The 14,714-nt window shown below is 36.5% G+C and overlaps 1 protein-coding gene across 2 annotated transcripts; it reads right to left on the bottom strand.

Annotated features, from left to right (window-relative positions):
- Nucleotides 1-1,712: 1,712 nt before the first annotated feature.
- Nucleotides 1,713-6,396, bottom strand: LOC115453354 (facilitated trehalose transporter Tret1). Of its 2 annotated transcripts, none has more exons than XM_030182054.2 (3): nt 6,285-6,396; nt 4,268-4,403; nt 1,713-2,989 (listed from the first exon to the last, which is right to left on the bottom strand). In XM_030182054.2, the coding sequence occupies exons 1-3, from the start codon at nt 6,306-6,308 to the stop codon at nt 1,719-1,721; spliced, it is 1,431 nt and encodes a 476-aa protein (XP_030037914.2). In that variant the 5' UTR covers nt 6,309-6,396; the 3' UTR covers nt 1,713-1,718. The 2 variants fall into 2 exon arrangements, with proteins under 2 accessions (XP_030037914.2, XP_037301290.1); XM_037445393.1 differs by lacking the exon at nt 6,285-6,396 and adding an exon at nt 5,281-5,490.
- Nucleotides 6,397-14,714: the final 8,318 nt, after the last annotated feature.

The raw sequence follows: 14,714 nt of genomic DNA, 5'->3' as shown, positions 1-14,714 counted from the left end.
ACCGCCAAGGAAAGGAGCTGTAAAAAAACGAAGTCCGGCTTAAGATTCCCGGAGACAAGTAATAAGGTGACACGAAAACTCAATTTAACTTGAAGCAAGTTGATAATAAAATTCATGAATTGCTAATCAAAGTTAAGGTTGAAGCCGACTGCTAAATTATATGTAAGATAGATTTTGGAGTATTAGTTGTAATTACTTGAGGTGTTGGTGAGTCTCTTGTTTGCGAGTCGGTCTCATTAAATATCTTTGTATATTTTTGGAAAATCAATGTCATTACTTGGTACTGAATTAAGGCATCGCATAGACGCTGTCTAGTAACACATGAATTATAATAATGTCAAGTAGCTGTTTATTATATAAATAAACAGTTTCAACTAAATTTAATTTGTATTTGACAGAAATGGGTCAGTTTTTATTTATTCTCTAAAGAAGCGGCGAAAGCCTTATTAGATTTGGAACGGACTAAATCATCGGTTGCTTTAGCGATGAATAAAAAATATCGTAAGGTAACCTGCATACCTGAGAAATTCTCTATAAGAAATATGAGAGTGTATGAAGTCTACCAACCCGCACTAGGCCAGCACGGTGCACTAAGGCTTAATCCCTCTCAGTAGTCGAGGAGGCCCATGCCCAGCAGTAACTGATATTATATAGATCAGTATTTGAATTTTTGCAAGTCAGTGGTGCGATATAACGATTAACAAAACTATTACTCTAAATGAACCTTCATTTCTCACCTCAATCACTTTATTATCAGATAATTCAAATTTAGAATGTCTGAACTGTTACAGTAGAATTCTCAATCAATCAAAGTTATTGCAAACAAGAAACGTAATTGGCACAACTCAGTATTGGAGTATTCGAAGCACGAATGAACGCCTCGAGTTGCCTACTTCATTACAAATTCGCGCTTTGTTTGTTATTACTTGTATTTAAACGTCTGTCAGTGATTTTGCATGTTTAAATTGCTTTTCCATCACCATTGGTCTGTTGTCGTTGGCTATGAGCTGAGAGGTTTTAGATTCGACATCTAACCGTCACTTTCAATAATATCAGCCCTGTATTATATACTGTCCCACTGTTGGGCACGGGCCTCCTCTAATACTACTCGCACTTTCAATAAACGATCCCAATACCTTTTTTTGATATATTTTCAAAATGGACCAATCAGATCACAGTTCTATTTGACATGCTTACAAATGAGTTATTTTTATTGTTTAATTCTCGGAATTAGATTGAAGATTGATATTCGAAGACATGCTGCTAAATCGGTGGGTTAATCGATTAAAATGAAAACATTTGTTCTTTCAGTTGCTAAAAATTAGAGCTTCGGGTTATAATAATATCAGCTCTGTATAATATAATGTCCCACTGCTGAGCACGGGTCTCTTCTACTACTGAGAGGGATTAGGACTTAATCCACCATGCGGTGCTAATGTGGATTGCTAGACTTCAAACACCCTAAAAATTCTTATAGAGAACTTCTGAAGTATACAGATTATCTCGCGATGTTTTTCTTCCCCACTAAAGCAAGCATTAATTTACAAAGAATACACATATTATTTTAGGAAAAGTCAGAGGTGTATGCTCATGGTTTGAACCTATGGACATTTGTCTCGGTAGTCCGTTCCACACCCAACTAGGCTATCCCCGCTTCGGGTTAGTTTTGGATTAATGACAGGCTCGTCCCCATCACATTTATAACAAACATATAAATTTCATAATTTATTCTTATTTTTATTTAAACATTCAACATCATCAACAATACTGGTAACAAAATATCCATCATTATAAAAATCTTCGATTTCTTGTAACGTCCTCCCTTTAGTTTCAGGTATATATCTCCAAATATAAATAATACTACTCATTTCTATTAAACTGAACATCATGAATGTTCCCCACAATCCTATATACAGTATTAAGTACGGAGACAATTTCAAAATAGACGTGTGTAAAATACAACACATTATAATATACACAGCCCCACCAAGACCCCTGTGTTTTACTGGCATTAATTCATTCGGAACACCAAAGGATAATGAACTTACTCCTGCACTTAAAAAGAACATGAAACCAACAAGGAAATATACAGATATCGTTGAATTATTAGATAATATACCAACAGATTGTAATAATATAACAACAGATGCTCCAAACATTAATAAAGATGAAGTAACCCCGGTTGCTAAAAATACAGTTTTGTTCTTAAATAATTTCAAATGTAGTGCAGTACTTAAGGCTCCTATGTATGAAAAAATGTGGATCGAAATTATACCATAACGAGCTGTCAATGCACTATTAGTAACTGTTTGAATTATATCCACGCCATAAACTAACACTACTAAAAGTCCGCTAAAGTAAAACGCACTTAAGACAACAAATGTATGAAAGCAGGGAACGTAGAAGTCCTTACTAGTTATTTGAAACCACAAATCTTTTAACACAAACTTGGCCTTCCCTTCAGAAATAGAATATTCTTTTTGTGCACTCATTAGTTCTTTTAGCTCTTTCCTTGAGTCTTCATCAAAACCTCTAAGCCATTTGAATGTTTTCTCACATTTAGCGTACTTCCCTTTATACGCGAGCCATGATGGAGATTCTGGCCATACACAACTCATAAGGAGAGCGACTGTAATCGGTATGCTCATGATAATACTGACGGTTTTCCAATGAAGATACCTGCCCATGACGCCACAGATGGTAATACCTAGTGTTTGATTGATGGTGTAAAATGATAACGAGATGGCTCTATATCTTGGATCGACCATCTCACTAATAGTGCAGAGGCTGACGATGACTATGCTATTATTTCCCAGTCCGTGGAAACATTCGCCGATGATTATCATCATGACGTTCTGGGCGAGGTAGGTAAGGAGCCATCCAGTGATTATAAGAAGGCAGCTGATGATGTAAGAGAATTTTCTGCCTCTCCACTGCATTATTGTGGGCATTGCGATGCTCGGTATGCCAGCTAAGCCGTGTGTCGATCCTGGAAAAGATAATCAATAGGTTTTAATCTACTGAAATTTAGGAATCACTACATAGTATAAAAGAAAGTCACTTTCTCTGTCCCTATCTGTATATGCTTAAATCTTTAAAACTACGCAACGGATTTTGATGCAGTTTTTTTAATAGATAGAGTGATTCAAGAGGAAGGTTTATATGTATAATAATAACATCCATTAAATAGTCAGCATTGCATCCGTGCGAAGCCGGGGCGGGTCGTTAGTTGAGTATAAACAAAACAACACAAAATGTCACGAGTTTATCATCGAAGGCGTAAGTAAAGTCAGAGAACCAATTTGTCGCCTATATTTGGTTCCATGATGTGATGGACAGCGTGCCTATCGCCACATCGAGGAATTAATAACATAAGGTTACAACAATTTTTTGTTAATTTTTTAACATGAAAAAATTTTGTGAAATTTATAAAAAACATCTCGTAATTTTTTTTATAAAGTGACCCCTCTGCACCTGGTAAGTGAAGTGGGGTCAAATAGAATATTACTGACGAGAGATGATTACCCCTCGACAGTTGTCACAATTATGTCAATATTTGAAGAGTTATTACGTCTAAAAATATTTAGAAACATCACAAAACACATGTCCACGAAATTTTAATTATTCCATATTATTTTCATAATAGCCGTTACTCACTTATTACACGGCATTTAAATATTATCATAATAATAAGAATTTATTTTTATCTCTTTCAATCAGGACAGAACATATTATTATATATTATTTTATTCTTCTTATTTTACCGAATTAAGGGGATAGCTGATTGAAGGTTCTTTCGAATCTAGTTTATACATTAACTATTGACTATAGAATAATTTTGTTAAACCAAATTTGTAACTGTGCCCTTTAGAATGAACTGGTCAATTTATTGGCCTGTCATATTCGAGATCCAGCCTGGGTAGGTACTACCGCAATGTCTATTTCTGCCGCAAGCATATTGTAGTCTCTGTTGTGTTCCGGTTTGAAGGACATTGTAGACAGTGTTAACTACTGGACATAATAAGACTTAACATCTCATGTCTCAGGATGATGAGCGCAGTGGAATACCAAACAATACTTTGTAATTCAAGGTGTTGAATGGTGTTTCTATTGTTTATGGGCTATCGTATCGCTTACCATCAGGCGAACGGCAAGCTCGTCTCGTCATTCAAAGATAATCTTTCGTTAGTCGATACCCTGGACTTCACACAGCATACCATCAGATGGAGAAAGTTCACTTTCCCATGCTAGTATAAAAAATAATTACCAATCCACGTAGCGATCTCGAAATCGATTGGTATCGAACTATCGTTCGCTCTCAGCTGTTCTAGTATTACGTTTGAGAATCCGCTAACACCGCCGACGGAGAACGCGGCCAACTGCGGCGAGCTTGCGATAAACAGCTGAAAAAAAACACATTTATTATTGTGGTGGTAGTTTCGAATGAAATTAGGAGTTTCTACACGATGTAGTTGTGTGCCTTGGTGGCGTAGTTGTACTGCGGTACGGCAGCGCTCTGAGGTCTGATATTTAACTTTTTGTGCTAAGTAGCAAACTGGAGTCAAGAATTTGTGCCCGATATGGCGATAGGCTCGCCACCTATCATATCATGGGATGAAACACACTTGGCAAAAAGTAGGTGCCCTAGTTGCGCATTTGCATACCCCTTCGGAGATAAATGCTGGATGTGTGTATTGTTTTAGGAGTTGCTAGGGTTATCATTGATGATGACTTAGACACTAGTCGGAGGAAGCCCGCAGCCGTCCCTAATGCGCGGAAGGCCACCGCGTAGTTTTAGTTGGTAAGCCCTGCGTAGGGTGTATATAGCGTTGGGGACTCGCCCCCTCTCTCTGTCGGTAATAGCATTGTATAAGACTTAAGATTTGGAAGATGCCAGCACTGTTTCACAACTTCTGAGTAAATGCTACGCGTCACATAAATGTATAAGCCGACCAAATACAAAAGTCACTCTAATCTATGCTCCCAGAAAATAGTAATAAAATGGTACAGCCAGCAAAAGTAGCTCAACAATTTCAAAACGCTTCTACGTAATAACCTCAAAGGAAATATTATTTTTTTCTTATCTAAAATAAAGTCAACTCTTTGAATTTTATTTTGTTTAAGAAAAAGCGATTTATACGGACACGAAAGTTTAAAACCGATTTGCAATTTTGAATTCGTTCACCATCTTTTGTGAGTAAACATCTATATTAGCTATTTAATACTTTACAATACTGTTTAAATTTACTATTTGATACACTGAATCTTTGTATAACCTACCAACGCAATTCTTGTGGGTTCTGTCTCCACACAGAATGCACGCCCATGCATGGGGACATTTGTCACGACCCTAGACACACAGTTAAGTGTGTATATCTCTTGACTGTAACTACATTGAGGTCTGTCAGGATTCACGAACGTTTCTTCTTCTTCCCTCCGCCCATTGACGTTAATTCTATAGACACGAACGTCCATAGTATTAATATAAACATAAACATCGCTATTGAGACAAAAGTAACATTAACTTTGGCTGTTACCATCAATTAATTGGCCGTCAGCAGTTCTATAACAAATATCAATAACAATAGTCTTAAACAATATCATCAGATCCTATCTACCATTTCAATTGTAACTTCAACATAATCACGATTAACTTGATTTCTGTTTCACAATTCCCAGAGATACCTGCATGAATTACTCTAAAAATTCGTCTGGAGTGAGTTTATGTTTAAGTGTCTGTCTGTAGTAGTTTGATAATATCATACGACAAAAAAGATATTCGTGCTGCCATTGACGTATATTCTATAGACACGAACGTTCATATAAACTATTTGTTCAAAACCGAACTAAAATGGCAACCAAAACGTCACTGTCAGGTATAACCTATTTATTCAGTTGAACAACAAATAATTTTCCTTATTTGACTAAAATTTGTATAAACATCCAGGTTCACTTAGACTCGAGTTCTTATATCATGAGCGCCACTCCGTACACAACCACAAGCTGTCAATATTGACCATTCTAAGTTTGAATGGATGACAGTTCAATTCAATTGAACACAGTGAATGTTCGGACCGCCAAATCCAGTACGTAGTATATATATTGATGCCTCCGCCCATACTAATAAGATTCTTTTTCCTTCCACAGATATTCCCTCCTAACTTACCTCCAGGGCCTTCCAGTCGCTAAGTCGAGGGATTCCAGTATCCCCTTCGAAGGTCTCGCCCGGTTGACTACGAGGTCCGATAATAAAAAAAAAAACTTTCTATAAAAAGTAAACTTACTTGTCTCAAAAAAGGCGAATCCATTTTGTTTATGCTACCAAGACATTACCCACGTCCAAACACAGGGACGCAATTTACTAAATGTCATTTATTTCGCGAATTGACATCAATGTGTTCGGAACAAATCAATTGTTTGCTAAAGACACATGAGAAGCGACGTCAAAGTTAAGATAAAAGTTATTACTTGCTAAGTGTTACCCGCGGCTACGATCGTGAAAGACCTGAATAAAATTTCGTCTGAGTTTTTTCGAGATAATGCTCGAGGTTCAGAGGTCTGCGTCTTACAAACATCCAGATATTTTCACGGACTTTTGCACTATGGCAAATTGGTCTTTAAATCTATATCCTTTAGGGGATATAGAAACTTCTAAACATAAGTCATTCTGCTCCCTTATGTCAAAACGACTCGTAGGTCCTTTAATTTTGTTTGTGATTGGAAGACCAATGCGTTAGTGACGTGTTTATCTCAACCAATCACAATAAAACGAAGTGGAGTTGTGTCGAGTTTGTTGAACACATTCTAAGTACCAGTTTTTTTATGGGTGCAACGCAATTTGACACTATTACACCTGATGGTAAGTGGAGTGGGATCCAATACAATATCGACTAACGAGTTATGATTACTCGGCAGTCGACACAATTATGCCTGTTGGAACAGGACACCTATTAACTACATCTATAGTTCAGTATTGTTCTGTATGGTTTGAAGTTAGTCACTACACTCTCCCCGTGTATATGCATCCGCCAACCACCAGTAATAACTTTTTCGTCGCTCATGAATTAATTAACTTCGGTTTTACTCATATGATTTAAAATAATTAATTATGAACATAATGAAAGTTCTGGAGTGGCAACCACGAACCGGGAGACGCATGGTAGGCAGGCCCCCCACGAGATGGACCGACGACATGGTGAGGGGCTCCGGAGTCCGATGGATGAGGGCGCCCAAAACCGGGCTCTGTGGCGCTCAATGGGGGAGGCCTATGTCCAGCAGTGAACGATTCCCGGTTGAAATGACGATGAACATGATTATGTCAATATTAATAACTTGAAATCCGAAATATTTCTTTCAGAATCCGTTCAAAAAAATCTATGTTTATTGTATAGTGTTTACAAGTTTATTAGCGGAGCATCATTGTAAAAACAATGAAACTAAAATAAAAATCTTTATTAATCACGTAGGCGTGCATAGTTATATTATGTCGTGATTTTCTTTTGTTATGTATTAGCATGTAAACTAATTACTACACCTGGGGTTGCCAACACTTCATAGATAAAATCTTCCAAAATAACCTACAAAAAATATATCACACTGAAATAAAGGTTATTATTTAAAAAAATATACAATACAATATGTTATACCTATTTATTTCTATATAAATATTTCATTTCGCATAATCAGCATTTCGATACACTCTATTACATAAGTCAAAAGTTAATGTAAAGGTGCGTCTATATACATTTCAAAATGAAGGCTTTGTGAAAATTAGGTATCAAAAATATAGTATTTTGCGTTCAATATATTTCTTCAACAGTATATAATATGCAAAACCAAAATATAATCCAATACTACGTATTACAGTATGGTTGGCAACCTTAATCGTACCTTGTGGTAAGTGAAGTGACGCCCAGACATAGAATTGATTGCTATCTGCTGAGTATACTATCTCTCAATTATACAATTATCCCTAGGGGCAGCGGTCATTATTCATATTTTTCACGATTCTAATAACGTCAGCTTTGTATTATATTGTCTCTCTGCTGGGCATAGACCTCTACTACTGAGAGGGTTTAGGCCTTAGTTCTCCACGCTGGTCTACATAATTGTAGCAACTGGTGTGGAGTTATCATCTCTCGTCAGACACTATCTTGACCTACTCCATTTACCATCATATGCAGGAGTCGCTTTGAAGTGCCCGTACAAAAATATAAGACAGATTTGACTGCCTTTGTGGTGTTGTACTACATGCGCGGAACGGCAGCGCTTTGATATCCTGGGTTCGGGCCCTGGGTCGGGCAAAGTGATATTTGGGTTTATTCTGATCAGTATCAGCCCGGACTCTGCAATTTGTGCCCGATATGATAATAGACTCACCCCCTATCACATCATAGGAGATACACACTAGGCGAAAAGTGGGTGCTCTGGTTGCGTCTCTGCTAACCTTCGAGTATAAATACGTGATGTTGTGCATAAAAATATAAGGTTATTTAAATTCTTATGAATAAACTTAACATAGTAAACACGAAAAACATACAGACAAAACTGTCATCGACATATCATCGGATGAAGAATACATTATTTATTCAAGAGTGTGAAATTTCCATATAATTTTTTGGAAAACACATTTTCGTTTATAAAAGTATAATTAACTTACCTACTCTTGCAACACAAGTGCGTCGTCTATTTTTAACCGACTTTAAAAAGAAGGAAATTCTATGTTCGATAATGTTTTTTTTTATTTTCATCTATTTGCGAGAGACTAATTGAAGTTAATGCTTAATGTAAATCGCTAGCCAAGCTAAGTATTTATAGGCTATGAAATATTTATGTACAAAAACGTTGTACATAAATAAATAATATACGTTTTGTTGACGTATGTTATATACTATCTCACTGCTGCACGGGCCTCCTCTACTACTGAGAGGGATTAGGCCTTAGTCCACCACGCTGGCCTAGTGCGGGTTGGTAGACTTCACACACCCTCGAAATTCTTACTGTAAACTTCTATAGCATGCTAGTTTCTTTACGATGTTTTCCTTCACCGTTAAAGCAAGCGATAATTCATAAATAATACACACGTAATGTTAGAAAAGTCAGTGGTGCGTGTCCTTGGGTTTTGAACCTGCGAACATCCGTCGGCATCGGCAGTCCGTTCCTTTTACAATATCCAATTCAAATTAGGCACAGACTCCAAAAAATATTTTATATGTATTTAAACACTAGCTGACCCGACAGACGTTGTCCCGTCTTAACTATGAATTTGCGCATTCTGTCAATCGCTGACAGTTATTTCAAACAATTGACAGTTATATAAAATTAATATTTTCGTTAAGTTTTCTTAAATTTTCTAATTTACTGCACAATGTTTGATTTTTTTCTTTCATAAGAACCTTCTCTGACAATAACAAACACAACAAAAAAAAAAATAGTGAAATCGGTCCAGCCGTTCACGCGTGATAGCGTGACCAAGGAAAATAGGGATTCATTTTTATATACATATGTACACACACTCATGCCTTTAATCCCCGAAGGATTGAACAAGCGCTACCGATGCATCCACTTTCCGCCATGTTTATTCCGTCATATGATGTGGGAAAGTCTATCTCCACATTAAGGCGCTGATAACTTATATGGTTACTTTTATTATGGCAGCCCAAGATACAAGCGTAGCTTAGTTTGTGTGCCATTAGCAAATATATATACTGTATGCCTCCTAAGTCTGTATTTGAAATTAATAAATTAATAAAAAATATTGGAGACAATGTCGAGACTCCGGACTAGAATAAAAATATAAATACAAAGTGTAAAAACAAAATATCATTGCCCGACCTGGGGATCGAACCCGAGACCTCAGCACCAATAGCAATGTCGATTACGTGTGTTCTCATGTATAATAAATTAATAACTCGTTAATATATATAATGTTATATTATTTTACGGTTTATTTTTGTTAAAAACGTGACCAAAGAACGCACTGCGCAGACGCTGTAATTTTTTTTTCCTAGAAAATATACACTCTATACGTAAAATATACCATGAACATGAGCGGCTTTAGCTAAATTCGAAGTTTGCGCGACGTCTTAACGTAACGGCCGTCTCTTAACATAAGCAAGGCTAAAACTGGTAAACACAATAAAAATACTGTTAACAATGATTATTTAGCTTTTTAATTCTAATAGGTCAAATTAAATTTGCTCTCTCTTTTTAATGGCTTCTGCTCGCAACTCCGCCCGCGTGATTGAAGGCGAATATGTGGTTTCATATAGTAACGCTATGTCAAAATTACCCCGTAATAACACTGCTAAGCAGCAAGTGTTTAGTCACTACTAGACATAATAAGACTTAACATCTCATGTCTCAGAGTAGCGAGCGCAGTAGAATACCAAACAATACTTTGTAATTTAAGGTGTTGGATGATGTTTCTATTGCTTATGGGCGGCCGTATCGTTTACCATCAGGCGAACGGCAAACTCGTCTCGACATTCAAAGCAAAAAAAATGTAGAATGCAAATGAGTAGTACTTATATTATATTTACTAACTAAAACTGTTAAACAGCTGCCACAACTATTCGATTGTCAACGACACGTGACATATACCCATCTGACTCAATGCGCCGATGCGACGCTGCAATTTACCTATTAATATTTTCCATTCCATACATTTCGTTTTAAGCAGTACTAGGTATTTCACTGACTTTTCTAAAAAATCATGTGTGTATTCTTTGTGAATTTATCGTTCGCTTTAAGGGTGAAGGAAAACATCGTGAGGAAACCTGCACATCTGAGAAGTCCTCTATAGGAATTTCGAAGTTGTGTGAAGTCTACCAATCCGCACTAGGCCAGCGTGGTGGACTGAGGCCTAATCCCTCTCAGTAGTAGAGGAGGCCCGTGCTCAGCAGTGGGCAAGTATATAATACAGGGCTGATATTATTGTTATTATAGGTATTTCACGCGGCTCCGCCTCGTTAAAACGTATTTCAACGATAAAGGTCTTATTTTGTATGTTCCCAGAATGAAGTAGGAGACTATATTTTAAGTTAACCCTCTAGAAATACATTGGTGAAAACTGCATTCAAATCTATGCAGCAGTTTTTGCGTGATGCATGTACAAATATAAAGACAAATGTAAAAACTGTTGTTTTGGCTTCTGTTGCCTTAATAAAGACTCCTCATACTGCTTAAGAAAATTACATACTTAGCTTAACTAGCAGACAACAGAGGAATACGATATAAATATTATAATTTGCCATTAAAAAAACTTCTACATTTGTTTATGAAGCTATTAAGGGAATCGAAAAATATGTCGACATCTGTCGCCTTTGTACAAACTTCATTGTAGGTAATGAAGATCCTCCGTATAGGCAAATAATATCCACTTTTTGTGCTGCTTTGTACTTTGTAGCAGGTGCAAAAGATCCGTTGTAATATTTATCTTATAATTAAATTTATTAAAATATTTTCTGTAGCATCAGCCTGTGCCTTGTATAATTAACTTGCTTCGAACATATAGATTCACTAGCTTTTGCAGGCGGCTTCACTCGCGTGAAGAATTTTCCGGGATAAAAGTCCCACTAAAAAGTATCTGATTTAATTATATTTATGGCTCACTATTTTTGTCATAGTGGCTTCCACATAAAAGGTAGATATATGCTGTCGCGGACTTTTGTTTAGAGCTATTTAAGATAAACAATCCTACGGTACATCATCTTTGTTTAAATCCAACGGTTTAGGTAGCGTACACCAAGATACCATTTTTTTCGACTTACTTGATATGAATCATTATATTATGACCAAATTACACAAAATCATTACAAATTGTAGTCAATGTGTTATTCTGATATATAACGAATATTACTGTAAAGTTTTATCAAAATCCGTTGAATAGTTTTTTAGTGAAAGAGGAACATACATCATTACAAACTTTCGCATTTATAATGTTTGTATGATTTGGTTTGTTTAACGGTGAGTTTCCGCCACTAGATTAACAATATTATCTTAACAGTGTCTTAGAACGTAATAAAAATTCGTAAATAGTCACAATGCCACTTGTTAGACATGTAATTATTTCATACAAACTCGTTGACAGTTAAAAACGCACTAACGTCTTTATTGTGATAGGTCTAAACCTGCCAATTATAATATACATAACATTTCTCCCCCATAACATAAGAATTATTGAGGTACAACTAATTAAAAGAACATAAACTAAAATAACAAATGCCAAGTCCATACAAAAGAAAGGTCTATAGTCAACTCTTGGTGCATAATGTAAGACTTTTTGAATAAAAGTTGGTTTTTAAAGAAAACCTAGAGTTTAATTTAATTCGGTTTTAAAACATAATAACAATAATGCGGCATCCCGCGGGATCGATCGGTCCGGCATGTCGATCCCGCGAGATTGAAGGAGCTGCGGGATTGCAATCCCTATTCTTAACCACCTCTTAACGCTGAAACAGGTTATAAGTGAGACTGTTCTGTAAACCGGTGTTTATTTTCAAACATCGTGAAAACGTAATAATAATATCAGGCCTGTATATATACTGTCCCACTGCTGAGCACGGGCCGCCTCTACTACTGAGAGGGATTAGGCCTTAGTCCACCACGCTGGCCTAGTGCGGGTTGGTAGGCTTCACACACCCTCGAAAATTCCTAATAGAGAATTTCTCAGGTATGCAGGTTTCCTCACGATGTTTTCCTTCACCGTTAAAGCAAGCGATAATTCACAAAGAATACACACATAATTTTTTAGAAAAGTCAGAGGTGTATGCCCTTGGGATTTGAACCTGCGGACAATCGTCTCGGCAGTCCGTTCCCCAACCAACTAGAATATCGCCGCTTTGAAACGTAATATAATAAAAAAAAAACATTATAGTCTACAATGTTGGCGGGTGCAAGAACCCTACTACACAAGCTGTGTCCACATTCGTTTGTACCTCATGCGTCACACCTACGTATGATGGGCAGACTGTTTAATTAGTCATTACCATTTTAAATTACAAATATTTTGACTTTTAACATATTATGCGTACATTCGTTCACTTTGTGTTTCAAGATTGTGGTATTTACTGTCCCAAGTTTTTCCCATATTTGCATTAAAATAACCTTCCAAAAAACTGAATTAGAGTGCCAGGCAGATTTAATCTAAGGTGTTGAAACTATTTAAGGGCCTTTTGCTTACCAGAAGGCGAAATATATTCTGGTCTCTTAATAAAACTGTAAAAAAAAAATTGAAAAGCAAACGTACTGCTTGCGATCACGGCATTGCATATGGTGAGCGGATCCCTATTCCTTTTCTTAATGGTTTTGAGTGCCTCTAATTCTTCTGATAGGTATGGTTGGATGTAAAGATTTATCTTTATCTTTATCTGCGTCTATACAATCCATTAATTCTTACCAAAGAATACTGATTCCTGCCTAGGATAAATCGCGAGGCTATTGAAATTTAAAAACACCCGAATATCAACAGGAAAGACCTTTGGTAGCTTGCGTAAACCTGGGATCCTATTCCACATTTACTTAAATCGTGACCCAAAAGACTGGCTGCCAGACTTCAAAACACTGTGAGTTCATTCTTCGTAAATCGGACTGACATCAAAAGTTAAAGAAAAAACGATAATATTATAAAATGTAGGTTGTTATTGTAACTTTGACTTTACGGACTACATGTGACCATGAAGGCATACAATTTAAAAAGTCGCGGTAAAATTCGAAAAATAATTTCATTTTGATAGTAATGATTGCTTTTTAGAGGACCAACTTGCCCGTGACTATGTAAGAACTGGGGTCTTATTAAAAAAATGTATACTTACGTATGTGGTGACCACTACATACCTCGTTCCTGTAGCAGCCAGGTTTGCTCCTGACAGCTCAGAATCATTTACTTTTTTTTATTGCTTTGAATGACGAGACGAGCAAGCCGTTCGCCTGATGGTAAGCGATACGACCGCCCATAAACAGTAGAAACACCAAGTAACGCCTTGAATTACAAAGTATTGTTTGGTCTTATTATGTCTAATAGTTACACTGGCTACAATGTCCTTCAAACCGGAACACAATTGTGGCTACGCACTGCTGCTCGGTGGCAGAAATAGACATTGGGGTGGTTTCTACCCAGGCGGATTCTCACATATGAGAGACCTACCACCAGTAAACTAATTTATTCTAAACTAATATACAAATAGCAATTGTTTGAGACTTAGCTTTTTCCAGGGTTCCAAGCGGCCAAATTAAGTATTGCGACAGTACTTATATATCACTATTAGTGAAAGAATTATTAAAAAACCGGACAAGTGGGAGTTGGACTTGCGCATTAAGGATTCCTTACGATTTGTAGATAAGGTATCTAAGTGAGGTACGAAATAAATGAAAGAAAGTTATAAATAAAATATGCAATAAAAAATTTAATTTGAATTTGAATTAGTATATAATATGTGTGAGTTCAAACTTGACAAACTTAACTTCGCCATTCGATCTGCAGACACGGTTATTGGATCAACCGCAAATATTAAGTTAGTCAAGTAAATTCGCTTTTTATTTTCCTAAATTACGTATTTACTATTTTCAGATTATTTTTCTTTACATTATATGCTATAGACTTTGCCAGTTGCCAAATTTTAGGATTCTATGTCAACGGAAAATACACTCTAGGTTTTGATTCCCATGTAAAGTCGCAAAGTACTCGAAAATATACGACCTACGGCCATTTTCAA

The sequence above is a fragment of the Manduca sexta genome, chromosome 5 (genome assembly GCF_014839805.1).
Source record: "Manduca sexta isolate Smith_Timp_Sample1 chromosome 5, JHU_Msex_v1.0, whole genome shotgun sequence".
NCBI lineage: Eukaryota > Metazoa > Arthropoda > Insecta > Lepidoptera > Sphingidae > Manduca > Manduca sexta.
This window is presented reverse-complemented; position numbering and strand designations above follow the sequence as displayed.

Bases quoted from the DNA above. Each gene is read 5' to 3' on its own strand.
- LOC115453354 (XM_037445393.1), bottom strand. From the start codon at position 5,475: ATGGACGTTCGTGTCTATAGAATTAACGTCAATGGGCGGAGGGAAGAA. The intron at 4,404-5,280 runs GTAGGTTATACA...GTTTTTTTTCAG, and splicing joins AACCCACAAGAATTGCGTTG to CTGTTTATCGCAAGCTCGCC. The intron at 2,990-4,267 runs GTAATTATTTTT...TATCTTTTCCAG, and splicing joins CGAGATCGCTACGTGGATTG to GATCGACACACGGCTTAGCT.